Source organism: Ranitomeya imitator, chromosome 1 (assembly GCF_032444005.1).
Source record: "Ranitomeya imitator isolate aRanImi1 chromosome 1, aRanImi1.pri, whole genome shotgun sequence".
NCBI lineage: Eukaryota > Metazoa > Chordata > Amphibia > Anura > Dendrobatidae > Ranitomeya > Ranitomeya imitator.
Window position 1 is genome coordinate 1,176,597,718 of NC_091282.1, and position 27,272 is coordinate 1,176,624,989.

At 45.9% G+C, this 27,272-nt stretch overlaps 1 protein-coding gene across 19 annotated transcripts in view; it reads left to right on the forward strand.

Moving 5' to 3' along the window:
- Positions 1 to 27,272, forward strand: part of PROM1 (prominin 1) — a 354,664-nt gene extending 327,392 nt beyond the window's left edge. For all 19 annotated transcript variants that reach the window (XR_011317012.1, XR_011317013.1, XR_011317014.1 and 16 more), the window contains one exon: positions 26,808 to 27,272. Coding sequence is in view for 4 of the 19 variants with exons in the window: in XM_069744702.1 (XP_069600803.1) it covers positions 26,808 to 26,875 (68 nt within the window). In the remaining 15 variants the exon portion in view is untranslated. The remainder of the gene's footprint in view (positions 1 to 26,807) is intronic.

The window sequence follows — 27,272 nt, forward strand, 5'->3', positions numbered from 1 at the left end:
GACCGCTTGAGCAGGTAGAGGAGAATCCTGACAATATGTACAATCCCTTGAAAATGTATTCATACCCTGTGAAGTAGCAAGTATTTGTGAACTGTAAAGAAAATGATGTATGGTTTTTTAAATATTTTAAAAATATAAATCTGCGAATTGTAGCATGCATTTGTATTCAGCCCCTGTTGTGAATTCTGTTATCGAACTCCCTCCTGTGGTCATGAATGGTACTTCGGCGAGTTCTGTCCATGGACTCCCTCTGGTGGCTGTGAGTGGAGCTGCTGCTTCTGAGGTTCCTTCCACAGGTGACGTAGTTTATTCTTTGGCTGGCTGCTCTATTTAACTCCACTCAGATCGTTACTCCATGCCAGCTGTCAATGTTCTTGTACTGGTTCAGTTCGCTCTTGGATCTTTCTGGTGACCTGTCTACTCCAGCAGAAGCTAAGTCCCTGCTAGTTATTTATTTGTTCATTGTTTTCTTGTCCAGCTTGCTATCATGATTTTGCCTTGCTAGCTGGAAGCTCTGGGATGCAGAGTGGCACCTCCGCACTGTGAGTCAGTGCGGAGGTCTTTTTGCACACTCTGCATGGTCTTTTGTAGTTTTTTGTGCTGACTGCAAAGATACCTTTCCTATCCTCAGTCTGTTTAGTAAGTCTGGCCTCCCTTTGCTGAAACCTGTTTCATTTCTGTGTTTGTGACTTTCATCTTATCTCACAGTCAATATATGTGGGGGGCTGCCTTTTCCTTTGGGGAATTTCTCTGAGGCAAGGTAGGCTTTATTTTCTATCTCTAGGGCTAGTTACCTCTTAGGCTGTGAAGAGGCGTCTAGGCAGAGTTAGGTACGCTCCACGGCTATTTCTAGTTGTGTGATAGGATTAGGGGTTGCGGTCAGCAGAGCTCTCACTTCCCAGAGCTTGTCCTGTGTGAGTTTAACCATCAGGTCGTTCCGGGTGCTCCTAACCACCAGGTCCATAACAGTACAGCTGGCCCAAAGTATTAATGCATCTCAATAGAGGGATAAGAGAAGTTCTGAGACCATTTTTTTTTCTCTGCAGTGTGTTTTGTCTTTCTTTTCCCCTTAACCTCTGGGTGGTTCAGGACACAGGTGTAGATATGGACATTCAAGGTCTGTCCTCTTGTGTGGATCATCTCACTGCAAGGGTACAAAACATTCAAGATTTTGTGGTTCAGAATCCGATGTTAGAGCCTATAATTCCAATTCCTGATTTGTTTTCTGGGGATAGATCTAAGTTCCTGAATTTCAAAAATAATTGTAAACTGTTTCTAGCTTTGAAACCCCGCTCCTCTGGTGACCCCGTTCAACAAGTAAAAATCATTATTTCTTTGTTGCGTGGTGACCCTCAAGACTGGGCATTTTCCCTTGCGCCAGGAGATCCTGCATTGCGTGATGTAGATGCGTTTTTTCTGACGCTTGGATTGCTTTATGATGAACCAAATTCAGTGGATCAGGCAGAGAAAATCTTGCTGGCTTTGTGTCAGGGTCAGGATGGTATATTGTCAGAAGTTTAGAAAGTGGTCTGTGCTTACTCAGTGGAATGAGTGTGCCCTGGCGGCAATTTTCAGAAAGGGTCTTTCTGAAGCCCTTAAGGATGTCATGGTGGGATTTCCCACGCCTGCTGGTCTGAATGAGTCTATGTCCTTGGCCATTCAGATCGATCGGCGCTTGCGTGAGCGCAAAGCTGTGCACCATTTGGCGGTATTCTCTGAGCATAGGCCTGAGCCTATGCAATGTGATAGGACTTGACCAGAGCTGAACGGCAAGAACACAGACGTCGGAATGGGCTGTGTTTTTACTGTGGTGATTCCACTCATGCTATCTCCGATTGTCCTAAGCGCACTAAGCGGTTTGCTAGGTCTGCCACCATTGGTACGGTACAGTCTAAATTTCTTTTGTCCGTTACTCTGATTTGCTCTTTGTTGTCCTATTCTGTTATGGCATTTGTGGATTCAGGCGCTGCCCTGAATTTGATGGACTTGGAGTTTGCCAGGCGCTGTGGTTTTTTCTTGGAGCCCTTGCAGTATCCTATTCCATTGAGAGGAATTGATGCTATGCCTTTGGCCAAGAATAAGCCTCAGTACTGGACTCAATTGACCATGTGCATGGCTCCTGCACATCAGGAGGATATTCGCCTTTTGGTGTTGCATAATCTGCATGATGTGGTCGTTTTGGGGTTGCCATGGCTACAGGTCCATAATCCAGTATTGGATTGGAAATCTATGTCTGTGTCCGGCTGGGGTTGTCAGGGGGTACAAGGTGATGTTCCATTGCTGTCAATTTCGCCTTCCACTCCTTCTGAAGTCTCTGAGTTTTTGTCAGATTACCGGGATGTATTTGATGAGCCCAAATCCAGTGCCCTACCTCCTCATAGGGATTGCGATTGTGCTATTAATTTGATTCCTGGTAGTAAGTTTCCTAAGGGCTGACTGTTTAATTTATCTGTGCCAGAGCACGCCGCTATGCGGAGTTATATAAAGGAATCCTTGGAGTAAGGTCATATTCGCCCGTCGTCATCACCGTTGGGAGCAGGGTTCTTTTTTTGTGGCCAAGAAGGATGGTTCTTTGAGACCTTGTATTGATTACCGCCTTCTTAATAAGATCACAGTCAAATTTCAGTACCCTTTGCCGCTGCTGTCTGATTTGTTTGCTCGGATTAAGGGGGCTAGTTTGTTCACCAAGATAGATCTTCGAGGGGTGTATAATCTTGTGCGAATTAAACAGGGCGATGAATGGAAAACAGCATTTAATACGCCCGAAGGCCATTTTGAGTACCTGGTTATGCCATTCGGGCTTTCTAATGCTCCATCTGTGTTTCAGTCCTTTATGCATGACATCTTCCGAGAGTACCTGGATAGATTCATGATTGTATATTTGGATGATATTTTGGTCTTTTCGGATGATTGGGAGTCTCATGTGAAGCAGGTCAGAATGGTGTTCCAGGTCCTTCGTGCGAATTCCTTGTTTGTGAAGGGGTCAAAATGTCTCTTTGGTGCTCAGAAGGTTTCATTTTTGGGTTTCATTTTTTCCCCTTCTACTATCGAGATGGACCCTGTTAAAGTTCAGGCCATTTATGATTGGACGCAGCCGACATCTGTGAAGAGCCTGCAGAAGTTCCTGGGCTTTGCTAATTTTTACCGTCGCTTCATCGCTAATTTTTCTAGTGTTGCTAAACCGTTGACTGATTTGACCAAGAAAGGTGCTGATGTGGTCAATTGGTCCTCTGGGGCCGTAGAGGCTTTTCAGGAGTTGAAGCGTCGTTTTTCTTCTGCCCCTGTGTTGTGCCAGCCAGATGTTTCGCTCCCGTTTCAGGTCGAGGTTGATGCTTCCGAGATTGGAGCAGGGGCTGTTATGTCACAAAGAAGTTCTGATAGCTCGGTGATGAAACCATGTGCCTTCTTTTCTAGAAAATTCTCGCCTACTGAGCGAAATTATGATGTTGGCAATCGAGAGTTGTTGGCCATGAAGTGGGCATTCGAGGAGTGGCGACATTGGCTTGAAGGAGCCAAGCATCGCGTGGTGGTCTTGACGGATCACAAGAATTTGACTTATCTCGAGTCTGCCAAACGGTTGAATCCTAGACAGGCTCGATGGTCGCTGTTTTTATCCAGTTTTGATTTTGTGGTTTCGTACCTTCCGGGCTCTAAGAATGTGAAGGCTGATGCCCTGTCAAGGAGTTTTGTGCCTGACTCTCCGGGTGTTCCTGAGCCGGCGGGTATTCTCAAAGAGGGCGTAATTTTGTCTGCCATCTCCCCTGATTTGCGGCGGGTGCTGCAGAAGTTTCAGGCTGATAGACCTGACCGTTGTCCAGCGGAGAAACTGTTTGTCCCTGATAGATGGACTAGTAGAGTTATCTCTGAGGTTCATTGTTTGGTGTTGACTGGTCATCCTGGAATCTTTGGTACCAGAGATTTGGTGGCTAGATCCTTTTGGTGGCCTTCTTTGTCACGGGATGTGCGTTCTTTTGTGCAGTCCTGTGGGACTTGTGCTCGGGCTATGCCCTGCTGTTCTCGTGCCAGTGGGTTGCTTTTGCCCTTGCCGGTCCCGAAGAGGCCCTGGACACATATTTCCATGGATTTTATTTCAGATTTCCCTGTCTCTCAAAGGATGTCGGTCATTTGGGTGGTTTGTGATCGCTTCTCTAAGATGGTCCATTTGGTACCCTTGTCTAAATTGCCTTCCTCCTCTGATTTGGTGCCATTGTTTTTCCAGCATGTGGTTCGTTTGCATGGCATTCCGGAGAACATCGTCTCGGACAGAGGTTCCCAGTTTGTTTCGAGGTTTTGGCGGTCCTTTTGTGCTAAGATGGGCATTGATTTGTCTTTTTCTTCGGCTTTCCATCCTCAGACAAATGGCCAAACCAAACGAACTAATCAGACTTTGGAATCATATCTGAGATGCTTTGTTTCTGCTGATCAGGATGATTGGGTGTCCTTCTTGCCTTTGGCTGAGTTCGCCCTTAATAATCGGGCCAGCTCGGCTACTTTGATTTCGCCTTTTTTCTGTAATTCAGGTTTCCATCCTCGTTTCTCTTCAGGGCAGGTTGAGCCTTCGGACTGTCCTGGTGTGTATACTGTGGTGGACAGTTTGCAGCAGATTTGGACTCATGTGGTGGAAAATTTGACATTGTCCCAGGAGAAGGCTCAACGTTTCGCTAACCGCCGGCGCTGTGTTGGTCCCCGACTTCGTGTTGGGGATTTGGTTTGGTTGTCGTCTCGTTATGTTCCTATGAAGGTTTCCTCTCCTAAGTTTAAGCCTCGTTTCATTGGTCCGTATCTGATTTCTGAAGTTCTCAATCCTGTGTCATTTCGTTTGGCCCTTACAGCTTCTTTTGCCATCCATAATGTGTTCCATATGTCGTTATTGTGGAGATACGTGGCGCCTATGGTTCCCTCCGTTGATCCTCCTGCCCCGGTGTTGGTCGAGGGGGAGTTGGAGTATGTGGTGGAGAAGATTTTGGATTCCCGTATTTCGAGACGGAAACTCCAGTACCTGGTCAAGTGGAAGGGTTATGGTCAGGAAGATAATTCCTGGGTTTTTGCCTCTGATGTTCATGCTGCCGATCTAGTTCGTGCCTTTCATTTGGCTCTTCCTGATCGGCCTGGGGGCTCTGGTGAGGGTTTGGTGACCCCTCCTCAAGGGGGGGGGGTACTGTTGTGAATTCTGTTATCGAACTCCCTCCTGTGGTCATGAATGGTACTTCGGCGAGTTCTGTCCATGGACTCCCTCTGGTGGCTGTGAGTGGAGCTGCTGCTTCTGAGGTTCCTTCCACAGGTGACGTAGTTTATTCTTTGGCTGGCTGCTCTATTCAACTCCACTCAGATCGTTACTCCATGCCAGCTGTCAATGTTCTTGTACTGGTTCAGTTCGCTCTTGGATCTTTCTGGTGACCTGTCTACTCCTGCAGAAGCTAAGTCCCTGCTAGTTATTTATTTGTTCATTGTTTTCTTGTCCAGCTTGCTATCATGATTTTGCCTTGCTAGCTGGAAGCTCTGGGATGCAGAGTGGCACCTCCGCACCGTGAGTCGGTGCGGAGGTCTTTTTGCACACTCTGCGTGGTCTTTTGTAGTTTTTTGTGCTGACCGCAAAGATACCTTTCCTATCCTCAGTCTGTTTAGTAAGTCTGGCCTCCCTTTGCTGAAACCTGTTTCATTTCTGTGTTTGTGACTTTCATCTTATCTCACAGTCAATATATGTGGGGGGCTGCCTTTTCCTTTGGGGAATTTCTCTGAGGCAAGGTAGGCTTTATTTTCTATCTCTAGGGCTAGTTAGCTCTTAGGCTGTGAAGAGGCGTCTAGGCAGAGTTAGGTACGCTCCACGGCTATTTCTCGTTGTGTGATAGGATTAGGGGTTGCGGTCAGCAGAGCTCCCACTTCCCAGAGCTTGTCCTGTGTGAGTTTAACCATCAGGTCATTCCGGGTGCTCCTAACCACCAGGTCCATAACAAGCCCCCATGAGCATCTTCTTCCACATTTGTAAGAGGTACAGTTAGGTCCATATATATTTGGACAGAGACAACATTTTTCTAATTTTGGTTATAGACATTACCACAATGAATTTTAAACAAAACAATTCAGATGCAGTTGAAGTTCAGACTTTCAGCTTTCATTTGAAGGTATCCACATTAAAATTGGATGAAGGGTTTAGGAATTTCAGCTCCTAAACATGTGCCACCCTGTTTTTAAAGGGACCAAAAGTTATTGGACAGATTCAATCATTTTAAATAAAATGTTAATTTCTAGTACTTGGTTGAAAACCCTTTGTTGGCAACGACTGCCTGAAGTCTTGAACTCATGGACATCACCAGACGCTGTGTTTCCTCCTTTTTGATGATCTGCCAGGCCTTCACTGCGGTGGTTTTCAGTTGCTGTTTGTTTGTGGGCCTTTCTGTCTGAAGTTTAGTCTTTAACAAGTGAAATGCATGCTCAGTTGGGTTGACATCAGGTGACTGACTTGGCCATTCAAGAATATTCCACTTCTTTGCTTTAATAAACTCCTGGGTTGCTTTGACTTTATGTTTTGGGTCATTGTCCATCTGTAGTATGGAACGACGACCAATCAGTTTTGCTGCATTTGGCTGGATCTGAGCACACAGTATGGCTCTGAATACCTCAGAATTCATTCGGCTGCTTCTGTCCTGTGTCACATCATCAATAAACACTAGTGACCCAGTGCCACTGGCAGCCATGCATGCCCAAGCCATCACACTGCCTCTGCCGTCTTTTACAGATGATGTGGTATGCTTTGCATCATGAGCTGTACCACGCCTTCTCCATACTTTTCTCTTTCCATCATTCTGGTAGAGGTTGATCTTGGTTTCATCTGTCCAAAGAATGTTCTTCCAGAACTGTGCTGGGTTTTTTAGATGTTTTTTAGCAAAGTCCAGTCTAGCCTTTTTATTCTTGATGCTTATGAGTAGCTTACACCGTGCAGTGAACCCTCTGTATTTACTTTCATGCAGTCTTCTCTTTATGGTAGATTTGGATATTGATACGCCGACCTCCTGGAGAGTGTTGTTCACTTGGTTGGCTGTTGTGAAGGGGTTTCTCTTCACCATGGAGATTATTCTACGATCATCCACCACTGTTGTCTTCCGTGGGCGCCCAGGTCTTTTTGCATTGATGAGTTCACCAGTGCTTTCTTTCTTTCTCAGGATGTACCAAACTGTAGATTTTGCCACTCCTAATATTGAAGGAATTTCTCGGATGGGTTTTTTTCTGTTTTCACAGCTTAAGGATGGCTTGTTTCACCTGCATGGAGAGCTCCTTTGACCGCATGTTTACTTCACAGCAAAACCTTCCAAATGCAAGCACCACACCTCAAATCAACTCCAGGCCTTTTATCTGCTTAATTAAGAATGATATAACGAAGGGATTGCCCACACCTGTCCATGAAACAGCCTTGGAGTCAATTGTCCAATTACTTTTGAGCCCCTTAAAAACAGGGTGGCACATGTTAAGAAGCTGACGCTCCTAAACCCTTCATCCAATTTTAATGTGGATGCCCTCAAATGAAAGCTGAAAGTCTGAACTTCAACTGCATCTGAAGTGTTTTTTTTTTAAATTCATTGTGGTAATGTCTATAACAAAAATTCGAAAAATGTTGTCTCTGTCCAAATATATATGGACCTAACTGTATATCCCATGCACTACGTCGTGACCCATGCAGGCTTGGTACAAACCTCCACTAGGTTGTAAAAACTACAAACCATCCAAGAATCCAAGGCACTGAGTAGTCTCTTTCAAAAAAGTTTTAATGACCCCAGTGTCCATCCAAAAAACACTGACATGCGGCTCTTCAGCCACTCAGGGCCTTTATGAAGCCAAACAAGAGGTGTACGTAACACAAAACAGGTATTATTTATAGAAAGTCAGTTGTAGACCATGCCCCTTGGATCCTCCTACTTGTCCAATCTCCGTAAGCATGAAGACCCTCCCCCCTCACTTTTTCCCTTATTTTATTGTTTGAATCCATTGCTTAATCCCACTGATATTTAAAAATTCACCTAGATCCCCTTTACATCATCTTTTTTCACTCCTCCCGCAATCGGTGCCTAATTGAGAATGACAACTGACGATGCCTTGATTCTCCCTACTGTGATTGGCTTATTCGGCGGTGACCTCACCCATGACGCATATTCTTTTGCCATTCTGCTGTCAGGTGATCGTGACATTGATAGCACAGTGGGACGTCCTTAATGTCGCACATGTCTCACGACCACCGAGACCACATTATACACATGATCTTAGCGGTTATGTGACAGACTGTGGTGATGTCATGATCAGCCTCGCCATGATTGGCCCAATGGACCGAGATGTTTGCTAAAGTGTGTCTTCCATTGTGACGTCTGTATGGGGTGGAATGCCCTGTTCAATACAACCTGTAGAGCACTGTATAAGTGTGTATGGCGCCATTTTTTAACAAGTGTATCCTCCCTTGGCATCCTGGTGTTACTGGGGACTAACCAATAGCTCTCCCTGATATTCTTGCCAAATCAGACAAGGTGATTTTCCGGATTTGTTTTCTCAATTTTGATTCTCATATTTGTGGTCTACCTATGATGTCAATTACAGGCCTCTCTCATCTCTTTAATCTTTGAGTGGGAGAACTTGCACAATTGGTGGCTGACTAAATAATTTTTCTCCTACTGTATATACAGTGTATATATATATTGGCATCAGTGATATAAAACCCAGAGTTTTTTCCTCCAGCACACTAAGTGCCGTGAGGGGTAAGCTAAATTGTTATAATGGGCTGCCTTTTATGTGGACATCCATAGAGCGGGTGGGGGTATGTCCACCTTATCTCCACCCCAGGGTTTGGTCTGGGGTTTAAGTAGCTGGCCTCTCAAGGCAGCAGGGTTCAGTGTCTGGAGAGGAACACTCCAGGGAAGTGTTTGTGCCTGGGTTAAAGTACCTGAACCGTGGAATTGCTAACCCTGAGCGGGCTGGGCTGATCTCTGCTAGGTGAAGGACTGTGTTTTGTTTTGCTATTTTGCCCAGAGGGCGTGTTTATTTTTTTATGCTGTGTACCGCTGAGTGAGCCACTATAAATTTAAATATATATATATAGAGAGAGAGAGAGAGAGATAAATATAAAACTGTTCTTTTTTTTTTCTTATGCTCCACTATAGAAATGCATATTTATTATTAACTATTCCATCAGCGATGTCTTGATGATCTTTGTTATATGTGTGTTTTTGAAAAAATTTGTTTTATTGTCTGTGGTTACAGAGGTTGGACCAGTAGGAGGAACTAAGTATAGTGGTCTACAACTGACTTACTATTAATAATACCTGTAGTTAATACTAGTGTTGAGCGACTTTTACTTTTATAGGATTGGGTCGGGTTTCACGAAACCCGACTTTTTCAAAAGTCGGGTCGAGTGAAATCGGCCGATCCTATAAAAAAGTCGGGGTCGGGGTCGGCCGAAACTCGAAACCCAATGCAGTGCATTGGGTTTCCAATGGTTCCCAGGGTCTGAAGTAGAGGAAACTCTCCTTCAGGCCCTGCGATCCATATTTAAGTGTAAAATAAAGAATTAAAATAAAAAATATCGCTATACTCACCCTCGGACGCGCCCTGGTACTAACCGGGAACCTTCCTTCCTTCGAATCAGCGCTTCCAGGACCTTGCGGTGACGTCGCGGCTTGTGATTGGTCGCGCGACCGCCCATGTGACCACTCGCGCGACCAATCAGAAGCCGTGACGTCACTGCAAGGTCCTGCAAGCGCTGATTCTTAGGAAGGAAGGCTGCCGGAAAGAAGCAGGGCGCGTCCGAGGGTGAGGGTGAGGACGCGCCCTGCTTCTTTCCGGCAGCCTTCCTTCCTAAGAATCAGCGCTTGCAGGACCTTGCGGTGACGTCACGGCTTCTGATTGGTCGCGCGAGCGGTCACATGGGCGGTCGCGCACCCAATCACAAGCCGCGACGTCACCGCAAGGTCCTGGAAGCGCTGATTCGAAGGAAGGAAGGTTCCCGGTTAGTACCAGATCACGTCCGAGGGTGAGTATAGCGATATTTTTTATTTTTATTCTTTATTTTACACTTAAATCTGAATTCCGATACCAATTCCCGATATCTTAAACATATCGGGAATCGGTATCGGAATTCCGATTCCAGATTCAGAAGATCGCCGACTTCATGGCCGACCCTACACAGGGGTTGGGTCGGGTTTCATGAAACCCGACTTTGCCAAAAGTCGGCGACTTCTGAAAATTGCCGACCCGTTTCGCTCAACCCTAGTTAATACCTGTTGTTAAGAACTGACCTGGCAACCACTAGAGGCAGCACCAGCTGGTAGAGTAGTCAGGAATCACTAGTCAGGAATCAGCCAGAGGTCAGACATGGGAGCAGCAGTATAGTTTGAAGGATAACCAGCAGATGAAAAGAGAGCTTGACTAATGGCTGGGAGCTCAATAATCACGCAAGGAAGGAAGTGCAATCCCAGATTTAAGGCATCCTGTGTGAACAGAGGCCACAGTTTACAGTGCCATCTAGTGCCCAGCTGCACCCTGAAAAAATATAAAGTGCACAAAAACATAACAATGTATGCAAGGTATTGGTTGATATTATGGCCATAATACTTAAGCCGGCAACCCACGTCAAGGGTCCTTACATATTGCCAGTCCTAATCTAACAAAAAAACACCATAAGAGAAAAACCTCCACTATTCTAGACAAAAAAAAACACCAGTACACAGGCAGAGATGCTTACCTGTCCAGGGCCTCCAAACAATTGCACTAACCAAGGTGCAGCGGACCCAAATAAAGATGGCAAATACACAGGTGCAATAATACCGATAAGGCAGCCAGCCTACAATCAGGAATTGACCGCTTGGTACACTTGTGCAAACAGATAATCTGTATGTGGCATGTTCACACAGAAATGCAGAGCATATGGCTCAAAGCCTATTAATGACGCCATATCACTAACCATTGCTGACTGTAATGCATCCTGTGTGAACAGAGGCCACAGTTTACAGAGCCATCTAGGGCCCAGCTGCACCCTGAAAAAAATTGCACAAAAATATAACAATGTATGCAAGGAATTGGTTGATATTATGGTCACATTACATAAGCCGTCAACCCACGTCAAGAGTCCTTACATAAATGCAAGATTTAAGTAGGGAGTTCAATCAAGAGATTCCTGGTTGGAGCCAATCAGGAACTCAGGGTGTAGGTAAGCAGGAACAACACAGGAACTGACAAGTAAGCTTAAAGGGAACCTGTCACCCCCAAAATTGAAGGTGAGCTAAGCCCACCGGCATCAGGGGCTTATCTACAGCATTCTGTAATGTTGTAGATAAGCCCCCGATGTATCCTGAAAGATGAGAAAAAGAGGTTAGATTATACTCACCCAGGGCCGGTCCCGCTGCGGTCCGGTCCGATGGACGTCGCGGTCCGGGGCCTCCCATCTTCATACGATGACGTTCTCTTCTTGTCTTCACGCTGCGGCTCCGGCATACTTTATCTTCCCTGTTGAGGGCAGAGCAAAGTACTGCAGTGCGCAGGCGCCGGGAAAGGTTAGAGAGGGCCTGCGCACTGCAGTACTTTGCTCTGCCCTCAACAGGGCAGACAAAGTACACCTGCGCTGGAGCCGCAGTGTGAAGACAAGAAGAGGACGTCATCCTATGAAGATGGGAGGCCCCATACCGCGATGCCCATCGGATTGGACCACCTGCCCTGGTGGGTATAATCTAACCTCTTTTTCTCATCTTTCAGGATACATCGAAGGCTTATCTACAGCATTACAGAATACTGTAGATAAGCCCATGATGCCAGTGGACTTAGCTCACCTTCGATTTTGGGGGTGACAGGTTCCCTTTAATAGCTGAAAGGGAAGAGCTGCTACCTCGTGCACAAGAGCTGCTGGGTTTGAATACGGACACCTGTTTTGTGTTGTGTGAATATGTACACTGTTGTGAATTCTGCTCTTGGGTTCCCTCCAGTGGTTATAGGTGGGAATGCAGTTGTCTCTGAGTCACAGTCCTGGCTAGGTGTATCTGCTAATTGCTGTTCTGACTGGCATATTTAAGTGTGCAGGATTCATTAGCCCTTGCCAGTTGTCAATGTTCCTTGTGAAGTGTTGGATCACTTTCTGGCTTCTCCTGCTAGCTGCCAAATTCAGCAAAGATAAGTGTTTGGTTTTTTGTGTCTGTGGCACACTGCTGTGTGCTTGTTTTTGTTTGTATTCCTGCTCTGATTGTAGGATTCGCTGGAGTTGCAGATTTACGCTCCTACATCTTTAGTTAGATGTAGGAAGTTTTTGTATATTCTGCTGTGGATATTTTTGAAGGGTTTTAATACTGACCGCACAGAACTCTGTCCTACCCTGTCCTATTTAGCTAGAAGTGCTCCTGTGCTAAATCCTGTTTTTCTGCCTGTGTATGTTTTTTTCTCTCTGACTCACCGCCAATATTTGTGGGGGGCTGTCTATCCTTTGGGGATCTGCTCTGAGGCAAGATAGTATTCCTATTTCCATCTTTAGGGTGTAGCGATTTCACTCACTCAGCTGCGACGGCTGACACTCAGGAGACGTGTTCCTTTAAAGTTCACTGGGTTTATTGCTTCATAAACCATGTGGCAAAACAACAGAAAGCAAAATAGCCTTTGGTTCAGGCAAAGGAAAACAAGTGTCCAGTTCATCCGGCTCAGTCCTGAAGCCGAACACACTCAGGAGGGTTTCACCTCCACACATATCTCCTGTGTAAAGGATTAGCCAGTCTTATATAGGACTAACCACACCCAGTAATCTATCACATGATTAGCCATGTGGTCTGACATCACCACAGGTCCTGAAACACAAACATATGGTTATATAAAACAACGCAATATTCCGGGCTACATTACAGCAACCAGGCACTTATGTGGCACATACCTCCCATCGACTACACACCCTTTAGCCATGCTACATACCTCCCCCCTCTGCCTAAAGCCGTGGGGCTTGGCACTTTCTCCCACTAAACAAGGGATTCTTGATAGGGCATCCGCATTACCGTGCAGCTTTCCGGCCCGATGTTCCACATGGAAACTGAAGTCCTGCAGGGATAAGAACCAACGGGTGACCCTAGCATTTCTACCCTTCGTTTCCCTCATCCACCTAAGTGGGGCATGGTCGGATATCAGTCTAAATTTACGTCCCAGCAGATAGTACCATAATGTGTCCACTGCCCATTTTATGGCCAAGCACTCCTTCTCAACGACTGAGTAGTTCTTTTCAGATGAGGACAGCTTCCTACTCAGATAGAGAACAGGATGCTCCTCCCCATGTAGTTCTTGGGAAAGGACTGCTCCCACCCCAACATCTGAGGCATCTGTCTGAAGAATAAACTCTTTCTTGAAGTTTGGGGCCATCAGAACGGGTTGCTTACACAAAGCGTTTTTCATTTCTTGGAAAGCTGACTCTGTTTCTTCGGACCACTTAACCATTACTGGTTTTGTCCCTTTTAGCAGGTCAGTCAGAGGCGCAGCCATCGTGGCGAAGTTTGGGATGAACCTCCTGTAATATCCCACGATTCCCAGGAAGGCTTTAACTTGCTTCTTGGAAACTGGTTTTGGCCACGTTTGAATTGCCTCCACTTTACTGATTTGGGGTTTTATTTCTCCGTGACCCACTATGTATCCAAGGTACTTAGCTTCTTCTTTACCCAAGGCACACTTCTTTGGGTTTATAGTAAATCCGGCCTCTCTTATAGCATCCAACACCGCTTGGACTTTCTCCAGATGACTCTCCCAGTCCGGGCTAAAGATGACGATATCATCTAGGTACGCAGCAGCGTAGGCCTTATGGGGTGCAAGAACTCTATCCATAGCCCTCTGGAAGGTCGCCGGAGCTCCCTGTAGGCCAAACGGCATCCGGGCATACTGGAAGCATCCATCAGGTGTCGAAAAGGCTGTCTTCTCCTTGGCTTCCTGCGCCATGGGGATCTGCCAATACCCCTTTGTCAGATCCAAGGTGGATATATATCTGGCGTGCCCAAGCCTTTTGATGAGCTCATCAATACGGGGCATGGGATAAGCGTCGAACTTGGAGACCTCATTCAACTTCCGATAGTCGTTGCAAAACCTCCACTCTCCATCAGGTTTTGGGACCAGGACAATTGGGCTTGACCAACCGCTCTTGGATTCCTCAATGACTCCAAGCCTCAACATACGCTCCACTTCCTTGGAGATAACTTCTCGACGAGCCTCAGGAATACGATAAGGTTTCACATTCACCCGCACATGGGGCTCTGTTAGGACCTCGTGCTCTATGACCTTCGTGTATCCTGGCAATTCTGAAAACAGGTCCCTGTTTTTCTGGAGTAACTCCCGGCACTGCTGTTTCTGGGTTTTCGATAGCGTCTCTGCTATAGTAACCGCTCCAACCTCACCTTCTGGGTTGCTTAACAATGACGGAGTAACTGTTGGCTCTCTATCTTGCCATGGCTTGATGAGGTTGACATGGTAAACTTGGAATGGTTTCCGTCTTCCTGGTTGGTGAATTTTATAATTTACCTCACCAAGTTTCTCGACAACCTCATATGGCCCTTGCCATTTGGCCAAGAACTTGCTTTCCACCGTTGGAACTAACACCAGAACTCGGTCTCCCGAATTGAACTGCCTCACTCTTGCAGACCGGTTGTAGACCCTGGCTTGAGCTTCTTGTGCTTGGAGAAGGTGTTCTTTCACGATAGGCATCACCTTTGCAATCCTCTGCTGCATCAGGGCCACATGCTCAATGACGCTTCTGTGGGGCGTGACTTCGGCTTCCCAGGTTTCCTTGGCTATATCCAGGAGTCCTCGTGGATGTCGGCCATATAGAAGCTCAAACGGTGAGAACCCTGTGGAGGCCTGTGGAACTTCACGAATGGAAAACATCAGATAGGGTAAGAGACAATCCCAGTCTCTACCGTCTTTCTCTATAGCTTTTCTCAGCATGCTCTTTAGAGTCTTGTTAAACCTCTCAACAAGACCATCTGACTGGGGATGGTACACCGAGGTCCTCAACTGGGAGATCTTCAGGGCTTTGCATAACTCCCTCATCACCTTGCTCATGAAAGGTGTACCCTGGTCAGTCAGGATCTCCTTTGGCAGACCTGTCCGGGAAAAGACATGGACCAACTCGCGGGCTATGCTCTTTGAGGAAGAATTCCTCAAGGGAATTGCCTCAGGATAGCGTGTGGCATAGTCCAGGATGACTAATATATACTGATGGCCCCGAGCTGATTTAACTAAGGGACCGATAAAGTCCATGGCAATTCTCTCGAACGGTACCTCAATAATGGGCAGTGGCACAAGGGGGTTCCGGAAATGAGGAGTAGGAGCAGTTAGCTGACATGTAGGGCAGGACCTGCAATAGTTCACTATTTCCCGGTGACACCCAGGCCAATAGAACCTCTGCACAACCCGTTCCTGCGTTTTTTCCACCCCTAGGTGTCCACCCAAGATGTGTGAATGGGCCATGTCCAACACTTTCCGTCTATACGGACCCGGCACTATCAACTGCTCTACCAACTCCTCCCTTATTTTCGTGACCCGGTACAACAATTCCCCCCTCAACAGAAAATGGGGAAATCTTTTGTCTGCCCCCGGCTCCTGTACCACCCCGTCAATAACTGTGACATTATTAAAGGCTTCCCTCAGAGTGGGGTCCCTATGTTGGGCAGTCCCAAAATTTTCACCGGTAACCTCTAACTCCAGAATGTCAGATGTAGGGGATACTTCCTCCTCATCCCCAACCAGAACACAAAAAGGAAAGCTGTCTGCCTCTGGGTGTGGCGATACCGTTCCAGGGTTCACTGGTTCCCTGCCAGGGAGCTCAGAACCCTTTCCCCACAAATCCCAAAACAAACAGAAATCCCGGCCAATAATTATAGGGTGCAACAAGTCCTGAACTACGCCGACTATGTGGGATTCAGTGCCACATGCCGTTTCAATGTCCACCCTGGCCATAGGGTAGTCCTTTGCATCACCATGTATGCACCGCACTCCGACCTTCTTTCCTGGGAGCAGATGAAGAGGAAAAGTGGCCCTCACCAGGGTCACTAGGCTCCCCGAGTCTAACAGTGCCGTTACTGCTCGACCGTTCACCTTTACGGGACACGCTTGAGGTCCCTCGTTGGATGGAGAGTTCACACTACAGACTGGATACGCATAGTATGAACAACGGCGTCCCATGCTGCAGTCCATCTGCTCAGTGGCTTGGGAACAACGGGCAGCTATATGTCCTGGCTTGTGGCACCTCCAACAAATAACATCACCCGTGGGGACCTTGGGCACCACCTCCCCCGCCCTTTGTGACCTTGGACGCACCACCCCTTTTTGGGACTCAGCTGCCCTCTGGGACCCCCAGTACGGCATGGGCTGCCTCCCGAAGGAGCCTTCCAACCCTTGGTATCTCTCAACCAGTCCGATCAGCTCGTCGGCATTCTGGGGATCACCCTGGGCAACCCAAGACTGTATAGGCCTCGGGAGGGAATGGACAAACCGATCCATCATCACCCGTTCTACCATCTGTGCAGGCGCAGAGGATTCTGGCTGCAGCCATTTCTGGACCAGGTGCAACAGATCAAACATTTGGGAACGAGGTGGTTTGTCCCGGTGATAGCCCCAGGAGTGAACTCGCTGTGCCCTGACAGTCAGTGTCACCCCCAGACGTGCGAGAATCTCGGCTTTCAATTTGTGATACTCTTTGGCATCCTGCAAGGTCAAATCATAGTACGCCTTCTGGGGTTCTCCCGTCAGGTATGGCGCAAGTACCTCTGCCCACTGCTCTGGCGGAAGTTTTTCCCTCTCAGCGACCCTCTCAAACACCGTCAGGAAGGCCTCAACATCATCCCCGGGAGTCATTTTCTGCAATGCACGTCTTACCGTCTTCCGGACGTGGGTGTCATCAGCCAAACCTGGGGTTGGGGCGCTCGCCTTGCCCTGGATGGCGGTTGCCAGAAGCTGCATCTGCTGCTGATGCTCCTGCTGGCTCTGTTGTAACTGCTGCCGTTGCTCCTGCTGGCTTTGCTGCATCTGCTGCCGTTGCTCCTGCTGGCTCTGTTGTATCTGCTGCTGGCTCTGTTGTATCTGCTGCATCAACAGCCTGTTGGTCTCTTGCTGCCTTTGCTCCTGCTGGACCAAGTGTTTCAGCAGGTCCTCCATTTTCTCCGGCAATGCTTGCTGGCTTGCAACAGCCTTGACCCAGGCCATTCAAAAATAAACTCACGTCTCCGCTGGGAACGCTGCCCGCATTCTCCACCAATTGTAGCGATTTCACTCACTCAGCTGCGACGGCTGACACTCAGGAGACGTGTTCCTTTAACCCCTTAGCGACCGCCGATACGCCTTTTAACGGCGGCCGCTAAGGGTACTTAAACCACAGCGCCGTTAATTAACGGCGCTGTGGAAAAAGTGTATAGCGCCCCCCACAGGCCGATTTTCTCCGGGTCTCGGCTGCCGAGGGTAGCCGAGACCCCAGAGAACATGATTCGGGGGGTTTTTAACCCTCCCCGCATTTGCGATCGCCGGTAATTAACCGTTTACCGGCGATCGCAAAAAAAAAAAAAAAAAAAAAGCGATCTCTTTTTAATTTCTCTGTCCTCCGATGTGATCGCACATCGGAGGACAGAGAAAAGGGGTCCCAGGTGGCCCCCCAATACTCACCTAGCTCCCCCGATGCTCCTCGTGTCTCCCGGTGGGCGCCGCCATCTTCAAAATGGCGGGCGCATGCGCAGTGCGCCCGCCGGCCGGCACCGGGAGAATCTTTGGGGTCTCGGCTGCCTGGGGTAGCCGAGACCCCAAAGAGCATGATCGGGGGTCGGTTTTAGCGACCCCTGTTTTGCGATCGCCGGTAATTAACTGTTTACCGGCGACCGCAAAAAAAAAAAAAAAAAAAGTAAAGTGTAATTCTCTGTCCTCTGATGTGATCGCACATCAGAGGACAGAGAAATAGGGGGATTCGGGGACCCTAGCATACTCACCTAGGTCCCTGGATCCTCTTGCTGCTCCTCCTGGCCGCCGGCAGAAGAACATGGCGGACGCATGCCCAGTGCGCCCGCCATCTGTCTCCATCTGCCGGCCGGCAGGAGAACAGCGGTTAGGGCTAAAATTAGGGGTAGGGTTAGGGGTAGGGTTAGGGGTAGGGTTAGGGTTAGGGGTAGGGTTAGGGGTAGGGGTAGGGTAGGGGTAGGGTTAGGGTTAGGGGTAGGGTTAGGGGTAGGGTTAGGGGTAGGGTTAGGGGTAGGGTTAGGGTTAGGGTAGGGGTAGGGTTAGGGCTAGGGTTAGGTTAGGGGTAGGGTTACGGCTAGGGTTAGGTTAGGGGTAGGGTTAGGTTAGGGTTAGGGGTAGGGTTACGGCTAGGGTTAGGTTAGGGGTAGGGTTAGGGGTAGGGTTAGGGGTAGGGTTAGGGGTAGGGTTAGGTTAGGGGTAGGGTTAGGTTAGGGTTAGGGGTAGGGCTAGGGTTAGGGGTAGGGTTAGGGCTAGGGTTAGGGCTAGGGTTGGGGCTAAATTTAGGGTTAGGGTTGGGGCTAAATTTAGGGTTAGGGTTGGGGCTAAATTTAGGGTTAGGCTTCTTTCACACTTACGTCAGTACGGGGCCGTCGCAATGCGTCGGCCCGACATACCGACGCACGTTGTGAAAATTGTGCACAACGTGGGCAGCAGCTGTAGTTTTTCAACGCATCCGCTGCCCAATCTATGTCCTGGGGAGGAGGGGGCGGAGTTACGGCCACGCATGCGCGGTCAGAAATGGCGGATGCGACGTACAAAAAAAACGTTTCATTGAACGTTTTTTTGTGCCGACGCTCTGCCAAAACACAACTGATCCAGTGCACGACGGACGCGACGTGTGGCCATCCGTCACGATCCGTCGGCAATACTATGGGCAAAAAACGCATCTTGCGGGCACATTTGCAGGATCCGTTTCTTGTCCAAAACGACGGATTGCGACGGAATGCCAAACAACGCAAGTGTGAAAGTAGCCTTAGGGCTAGGGTTAGGGTTTGGGCTAAAGTTAGGGCTAGGGTTGGGGCTAAAGTTAGGGTTAGAGCTGGGATTAGGTTTAGGGTTTGGATTAGGGTTGGTATTAGGGTTAGGGTTGGCATTAGGGTTACGCTTGGGATTAGGGTTAGGTTTGGGATTAGGGTTAAGGTTAGGGTTGTGATTAGGGGTGTATTGGGATTAGGGTTAGGTTTGAGGTTAGGGTTGAGATTAGGATTAGGGGTGTGTTGGATTTAGGGTTTTGATTAGGGTTATGGTTAGGGTTGACATTAGGGTTGTTTTGGGGTAAGGGTTGTGATTATGGTTAGGGTTAGTGATTAGGATTATGGATCAGGTTGGGATTAGGGTTAGGGGTTGGAGCTAGAATTGGGGGGTTTCCACTGTTTAGGTACATCAGGGGGTCTCCAAACACGACAGCCAATTTTGCGCTCAAAAAGTCAAATGGTGCTCCCTCCCTTCTGAGCTCTGCCGTGCGCCCAAACAGTGGGTTACCCCCACATATGGGGCATCAGCGTACTCGGGATAAATTGGACAACAACTTCTGGGGTCCAATTTCTCTTGTTACCCTTGTGAAAATAAAAACTTGGGGGCTACAAAATCTTTTTTGTGAAAAAAAAAAAATATTTTTTATTTTCACGACTCTGCATTCTAAACTTCTGTGAAGCACTTGGGCATTCAAAGTTCTCACCACACATCTAGATAAGTTCCTTGGGGGGTCTAGTTTCCAAAATGGGGTCACTTGTGGGGGGTTACTACAGTTTAGGTATATCAGGGGCTCTGCAATCGCAACATAATGCCCACAGACCATTCTATCAAAGTCTGCATTCCAAAAAGGCGCTCCTTCCCTTCCGAGCTCTGCCGTGCGCCCAAACAGTGGTTTACCCCCACATATGGCACATCAGCGTACTCGGGATAAATTGGACAACAACTATTGCAGTCCAATTTCTCCTGTTACCCTTGTGAAAATAAAAACTTGGGGGCTACAAAATCTTTTTTGTGAAAAAAAAAATATTTTTTATTTTCACGACTCTGCATTCTAAACTTCTGTGAAGCACTTGGGCATTCAAAGTTCTCACCACACATCTAGATAAGTTCCTTGGGGGGTCTAGTTTCCAAAATGGGGTCACTTGTGGAGGGTTTCTACTGGTTAGGTACATCAGGGGCTCTGCAAATGCAACATAATACCCGCAGACCATTCTATCAAAGTCTGCATTCCAAAACGGCGCTCCTTCCTTCCGAGCTCTGCCGTGCGCCCAAACAGTGGTTTACCCCCACATATGGGGTACCAGCATACTCAAGACAAATTGGACAACAACTTTTGGGTTCCGATTTCTCTTGTTACCCTTGTAAAAATAAAAACTTGGGGGCTACAATATCTTTTTTGTGGAAAAAAAAATATTTTTTATTTTCACGGCTCTGCATTATAAACTTCTGTGAAGCACTTGGGCATTCAAGGTTCTCACCACACATCTAGATAAGTTCCATGGGGGGTCTAGTTTCCAAAATGGGGTCACTTGTGGGGGATTTCTACTGTTTAGGCACATCAGGGGCTCTCCAAACGCGACATGGCGTCCGATCTCAATTCCAGCCAATTCTACATTAAAAAAGTAAAACGGCACTCCTTCTCTTCCAAGCTCTGCGGTGCGCCCTAACAGTGGTTTACCCCCACATATTGGGTATCAGCGTACTCAGGAGTAATTGCACAACAACTTTTGTGGTCTAATTTCTCCTGTTACCCTTGTGAAAATAAAAATTTGTGGGCAAAAAGATCATTTTTGTAGAAAAAATGCGATTTTTTTTTCACGGCTCTACGTTATAAACTTCTGTGAAGCACATGGGGGTTCAAAGTGCTCGCCACACATCTAGATAAGTTCCTTAAGGGGTCTAGTTTCCAAAATGGTGTCACTTGTGGGGGGTTTCCACTGTTTAGGCACATCAGGGGCTCTCCAAACGCGACATGGCGTCCAATCTCAATTCCAGCCAATTCTACATTGAAAAAGTAAAACGGCGCTCCTTCACTTCCAAGCTCTGCGGTGCGCCCAAACAGTGGTTTACTCTCACATATGGGGTATCGACGTATTCAGGAGAAATCGCACAACAACTTTTGTGGTCTAATTTCTCCTGTTACCCTTGTGAAAATAAGAATTTGTGGGCAAAAAGATCATTTTTGTGTAAACAAAAGCGATTTTTTTATTTTCACGGCTCTACGTTATAAACTTCTGTGAAGCACTTGGGGGTTCAAAGTGCTCACCACACATCTAGATAAGTTCCTTAAGGGGTCTAGTTTCCAAAATGGTGTCACTTGTGGGGGGTTTCCACTGTTTAGGCACATCAGGGGCTCTCCAAACGCGACATGGCATCCAATCTCAATTCCAGCCAATTCAACATTGAAAAAGTAAAACGGCGCTCCTTCACTTCTAAGTTCTGCGGTGCGCCCTAACAGTGGTTTACCCCCACATATGGGGTATTGGAGTATTCAGGAGAAATTGCATAACAAAATTTATGGTTACATTTCTGTTTTCACACTTGTGAAAATAAAAAAAATGGTTCTGAATTAAGATGTTTGCAAAAAAAAGTTAAATGTTCATTTTTTCCTTCCACATTGTTTCAGTTCCTGTGAAGCACGTAAAGGGTTAATAAACTTCTTGAATGTGGTTTTGAGAACCTTGAGGGGTGTAGTTTTTAGAATGGTGTCACACTTCATTATTTTCTATCATATAGACCCCTCAAAATGACTTCAAATGTGATGTGGTCCCTAATAAAAAATGGTGTTGTAAAAATGAGAAATTGCTGGTCAACTTTTAACCCTTATAACTCCCTAACAAAAAAAAATTTTGTTTCCAAAATTGTGCTGATGTAAAGTAGACATGTGGGAAATGTTATTTATTAACTATTTTTCGTGACATATCTCTCTGATTTAAGGGCATAAAAATACAAAGTTTGAAAATTGCAAAATTTTAAAAATTTTCGCCATATTTCCGTTTTTTTCATAAATAATCGCAAGTAATATCGAAGAAATGTTACCACTAACATGAAGTACAATATGTCACGAAAAAACAATCTCAGAATCAGCGGGATCCGTTGAAGCGTTCCAGAGTTATAACCTCATAAAGTGACAGTGGTCAGAATTGCAAAAATTGGCTCGGTCATTAAGTACCAAATTGGCTCTGTCACTAAGGGGTTAAAGTTCACTGGGTTTATTGCTTCATAAACCATGTGGCAAAACAACAGAAAGCAAAATAGCCTTTGGTTCAGGCAAAGGAAAACAAGTGTCCAGTTCATCCGGCTCAGTCCTGAAGCCGAACACACTCAGGAGGGTTTCACCTCCACACATATCTCCTGTGTAAAGGATTAGCCAGTCTTATATAGGACTAACCACACCCAGTAATCTATCACATGATTAGCCATGTGGTCTGACATCACCACAGGTCCTGAAACACAAACATATGGTTATATAAAACAACGCAATATTCCGGGCTACATTACAGCAACAAGGCACTTATGTGGCACATACCTCCCATCGACTACACACCCTTTAGCCATGCTACAAGGGGTATTTAGTCCTCCGGCTGTGACGAGGTGTCTAGGATTGTTAGGTACACTCCACGGCTACTTCTAGTGCGGTGTTAAGTTCAGGATTGCGGTCAGTATAGTGACCACCTTCTCCAGTGAAAGTTCTCATGCTGCTCCAAGGTCACCGGATCATAACAGTACACCTCTTGTTTGGCTTGATAAAGGTTCTGCATGGACAAAGCGCTGGATGTCAATATTTCTTTTGTGTGTACACTGGTGTCAATAAAACTTTTTTTGAAGGCGACTACCCGGTGCATTGGATTCTCAAATGGTTTGCATCTTTTTCCACATGTTAGCTGTGTCCCCTACATGGCATGTTTAAGAAGGTTCTCTGGTCAGATGAGCTCAAAGTAGAATGTTTTGGGCTACATGCAAAGTGCTATATGTGATGGAAGACTAACACATCACCCTGAAAACACCATCCCCACTGTCAAACATGGTGGTGGCAGCGTCATGCTGTGGGGATGGTTTTCTTTAGCAGGAACAGGGAGGCTGGTCAGAGTTGCTGGGAAGATGGATGGAGCTAAATACAGGACAATGCTGGAGGAAAACCCGATAGAGACTACAAAAGACTTAAGACTGATGCATAGGTTCACTTTCCAACAGGACAACGACCCTAAAAATACTGCCAGAGCTACAATGGATGGTTTAGATCATAGCATTTTCATGTGTGTGAATGGGCCCAGTCATAGTCCAAAACTAAATAACATTGAGAATATGTGACAAGACTTGAAAATTGCTATTTACAGATGCCTCCATCCAATTTCACTGAGCGAGAGTGCAAAGAAGAAGAGGCAAACATTTCACACTCTAGAAGTGCAAAGCTGGTAGAGACATACCTCAAAAGACTTGCAGCAAAAAGGAGGTCCTACAGTGTATTGACTCAAGGGGGGCTGAATATAAATGCACATCACAATTTTTAGATTTACCGTATATACTCGAGTATAAGCCGAGATTTTCAGCCCATTTTTTGGGGCTGAAAGTCCCCCTCTCGGCTTATACTCGAGTCATATACCCGGGTGTCGGCAGGGGAGGGGGAGCGGGGGCTGTGTAGTCATACTTACCTGCTGCGGCGCGGTCCCTGCAGTCCCTGGCTTCTCCGGCGCTGCAGATTCTTCCTGTACTGAGCGGTGCCATGTGACCGCTCATTACAGAAATGAATAGGCGGCTCCACCCCCATAGGGGAGGAGCCGCATATTCATTGCTGTAAATGATTGGTGCCATGTGACCGCTCAATTACAGGAAGAAGCTGCAGCGCCGGAGAAGCCAGGGACTGCAGGGACCGCGCCGCAGCAGGTAAGGGGAGCGCAGCGCTATAATTACCTGCTCCTCGCTCCGGTGCGGCTCCGTCTGCAGCGTCCTCTAGCAGTGACGCTCAGGTTAGAGGGCGCGGTGACGTAGTCAGTGCGCGCCCTCTGCTGAGCGTCAGTGCTGGAGACGGAGCCGCAGAGGAGCAGGTAATTATTGAAAGCGCCGGCGTCCTGAGAAGAGAGGTGAGTATGTGATTTTTTTTTTATTGCAGCCGCATTCTATATGGCACAGCATTATAAGGAGCATCTATGGGGCCATAATCAAAGGTGCAGAGCATATATGGCACAGCATTATAAGGAGCATTTATGGGGCCATAATCAAAGGTGCAGAGCATATATGGCACAGCATTATAAGGGGCATCTATGGGGCCATAATCAAAGGTGCAGAGCATATATGGCACAGCTTTATAAGGGGCATCTATGGGGCCATAATCAAAGGTGCAGAGCATATATGGCATAGCATTATAAGGAGCATCTATGGGGCCATAATCAAAGGTGCAGAGCATATATGGCACAGCTTTATAAGGGGCATTTATGGGGCCATAATCAAAGGTGCAGAGCATTATATATGGCACAGCTTTATAAGGGGCATTTATGGGGCCATAATCAAAGGTGCAGAGCATATATGGCACAGCTTTATATGGAGCATCTATGGGGCCATAATGAACGGTATAGGGCATTCCATATGGCACAGCTTTATGTGGAGCATCTATGGGGCAATAATGAACGGTGCAGAGCATTCTATATAGCACAGTTGTATATGGAGCATCTATGGGGCAATAATGAACGGTATGGAGCATCTATTTTTATTTTTGAAATTCACCGGTAGCTGCTGCATTTTCTTCCCTAGGCTTATACTCACTCGAGTCAATAAGTTTTCCCAGTTTTTTGTGGCAAAATTAGGGGGGTCGGCTTATACTCGGGTCGGCTTATACTCGAGTATATACGGTATGTTTTTTAAATATTTAGAAAACCATCTATCCTTTCTTTTACACATCACAAATACTTACTACTTAGTGTTGGTATATCGCATAAAATCTCAATAAAATGCATTTAAGTTTGTGGGTTGAAGGTGCGAAAACTGTGGAAAACATCACCGAGTATGAATGCATTTTCAAGGCACTGTGTATTGCGCACTGTCAGGATTCAGCAAAAAGTTATATAGAATGACTGCAGAAATTTATGTTCAGCCCAGAAAACACCTTTACGTAGCTGTCAGGTGAAAAATGGTTGGGCCAAATCTGTCTCTCCTGATGACCCGCTGCCCACACACACATACATGTTGAACTGAGAACAAATTTATGTAGAAATCTAATATGCCCAATGTGATGGGGTGATGTCACGAAAACTATTAGATCAGTAAGCCATACAAATGGAAATAAAATCTACAAGTTCAGACAACTTTAATGTCAAGCGTAAGGTTAGCCTATATTGTTCTTTATTGGGATTTCTGACATACAGTACGTCCAAAAAATATCTGCTATTGTAATCACTGTATTATCTCACAAATCTAAATGTTAATATTAAAAATAAAACAATAAACATAAAAGCTGACGTTTTCATATTGCTTTTATCAATTTTATATGTAATAAAATATGTCATCACTTTATAATTCAGGGGGGCCGACCACTGGGACTTCACTGATTTTGAAAATCAACTTCCTTGTTTAGCTTTGTGGCAAAAAGCCTCAGTGTGCAGAACTAAAATAGAAGATTCTTCACAATATTTTGTGGACTGGTAGAAAAAGCCATTCAGAACTATAAGGATTTAAAAAAAAAAAAGGGAACAAAATTGACTCCATCAGTTAACATTCAAAGAGCCAAGACCGTGACTACTTTGGCACAATATACATTGATGGTCTCATACACTTGACTGTATCATGGTACGGTAGAAGTTCTAAGTCGTTTGGGGGTATAATATGGCACTCATAGTTGTCTGGGCCACATATTGTACCCATTTCATACAAGTCTCCTCACACAAGTCTCCTCACACAGATTTATACAGAGCTTGACAAAAAAAAGTGTTATATGTTTCATCAAGTGCCATTATTATAGAGGCAGCAATAGGGTGCTATGGCTGTTGTAAACTTCTGGCACTGCCTTTGCGTGACTCCTATAATCGGTGCCTACAATATTTTGAACCCAATTTGTAGAGCACTGCAATGGATCTGTAGCCAAATTTCAAAATACAAACTTCACGCATTATTAAAAAGATATTATAGACATGATGAGGTTAGTGCACTTTCTTTTTTTTTATAGAATACTGGCTATATATAATTCTTTTGGAAAGTCTACAACTCAATCTCTGCCCATTTGTCCAGATTGACAACTCCTCATTGTCCCTCTTACTTGCTAACTTCTCACACTGCTCAGTATAAGCTGCAGCTGTCAATAAGGCTGGATGGGCAGGGAACGACAACACCTGGGCTCATGGTTATGAGCGAATATTTCAATATTCGGGTTCGGATTACGATCTCCGTATTTGCAATATTTGACGACCGCCATTGGACTTAATGGGACAACAGATGAGCGAATGTGTTCGGAAACGATCTTCAAACATAAATTCAGCACGAATGTTACAAATATGGCACGAATATGGGACATTCCGATTCGAGGATCGTTTTCCGAACATATTTGCTCATCTCTATGTCATGAGCATAAAAGCTAAAAAGGATTATACAACCAATCTGACATGAGTTTTCAGTAAGTACACCAGACTCATCAAGTTTAAGAATTCTATGTATACAATGTACAGCTTGCTTGGTGAAATCTGGTGATAGATCCAATTTGACTGTAATATGTGACCCAATAGTTTTTTTTATAGGGTATAGGCAAGTGATACCAATAGAATCTGTTCATTTTATTAGATTTTTTTTATTTTTTTTTTTATTTTTTTAAGATCTAGAGATCTGAATGGTCCTTTCAGACTAATATCAGCATTGTTTTTCCATAGGTGCGGCATCATACACTGAGATCACACGACTTCTGTCTCTGCAGAGTGTAAGCTTTTTTTTTTTGTAATATGTAAGACATGACTCCCTGACAGACCGTAAGAAGTCTTCAAGGATTTTCTTCAAAAACTTCCTTTTCAAGAAGAACAAATACATGTTGGACTGTGTAGAGACTCTTACAAATGTCATATTTGCGGCACTTCTTTTAATTGTATGTAAATCTGTCACTGCCAAGAGGTCCAGTAATGCTACGCTTAGCAGAACTATGGGGTTAAGGGCAAGCGTTTACACTAGTAATTTTTGTATGACGAACTTTTGTATTTATACTCACTGTTTATTATGGTGTTTTAGTTACGTATTCTGTTAAAAAAAAAAAAAAAAGAGGAAAAAACAGAGTAATCGTGTATCATTTCAGTTTGGAATTCTTCACTTGTACGGTCAGTAAAAGTCAACATTGTTTAATAACA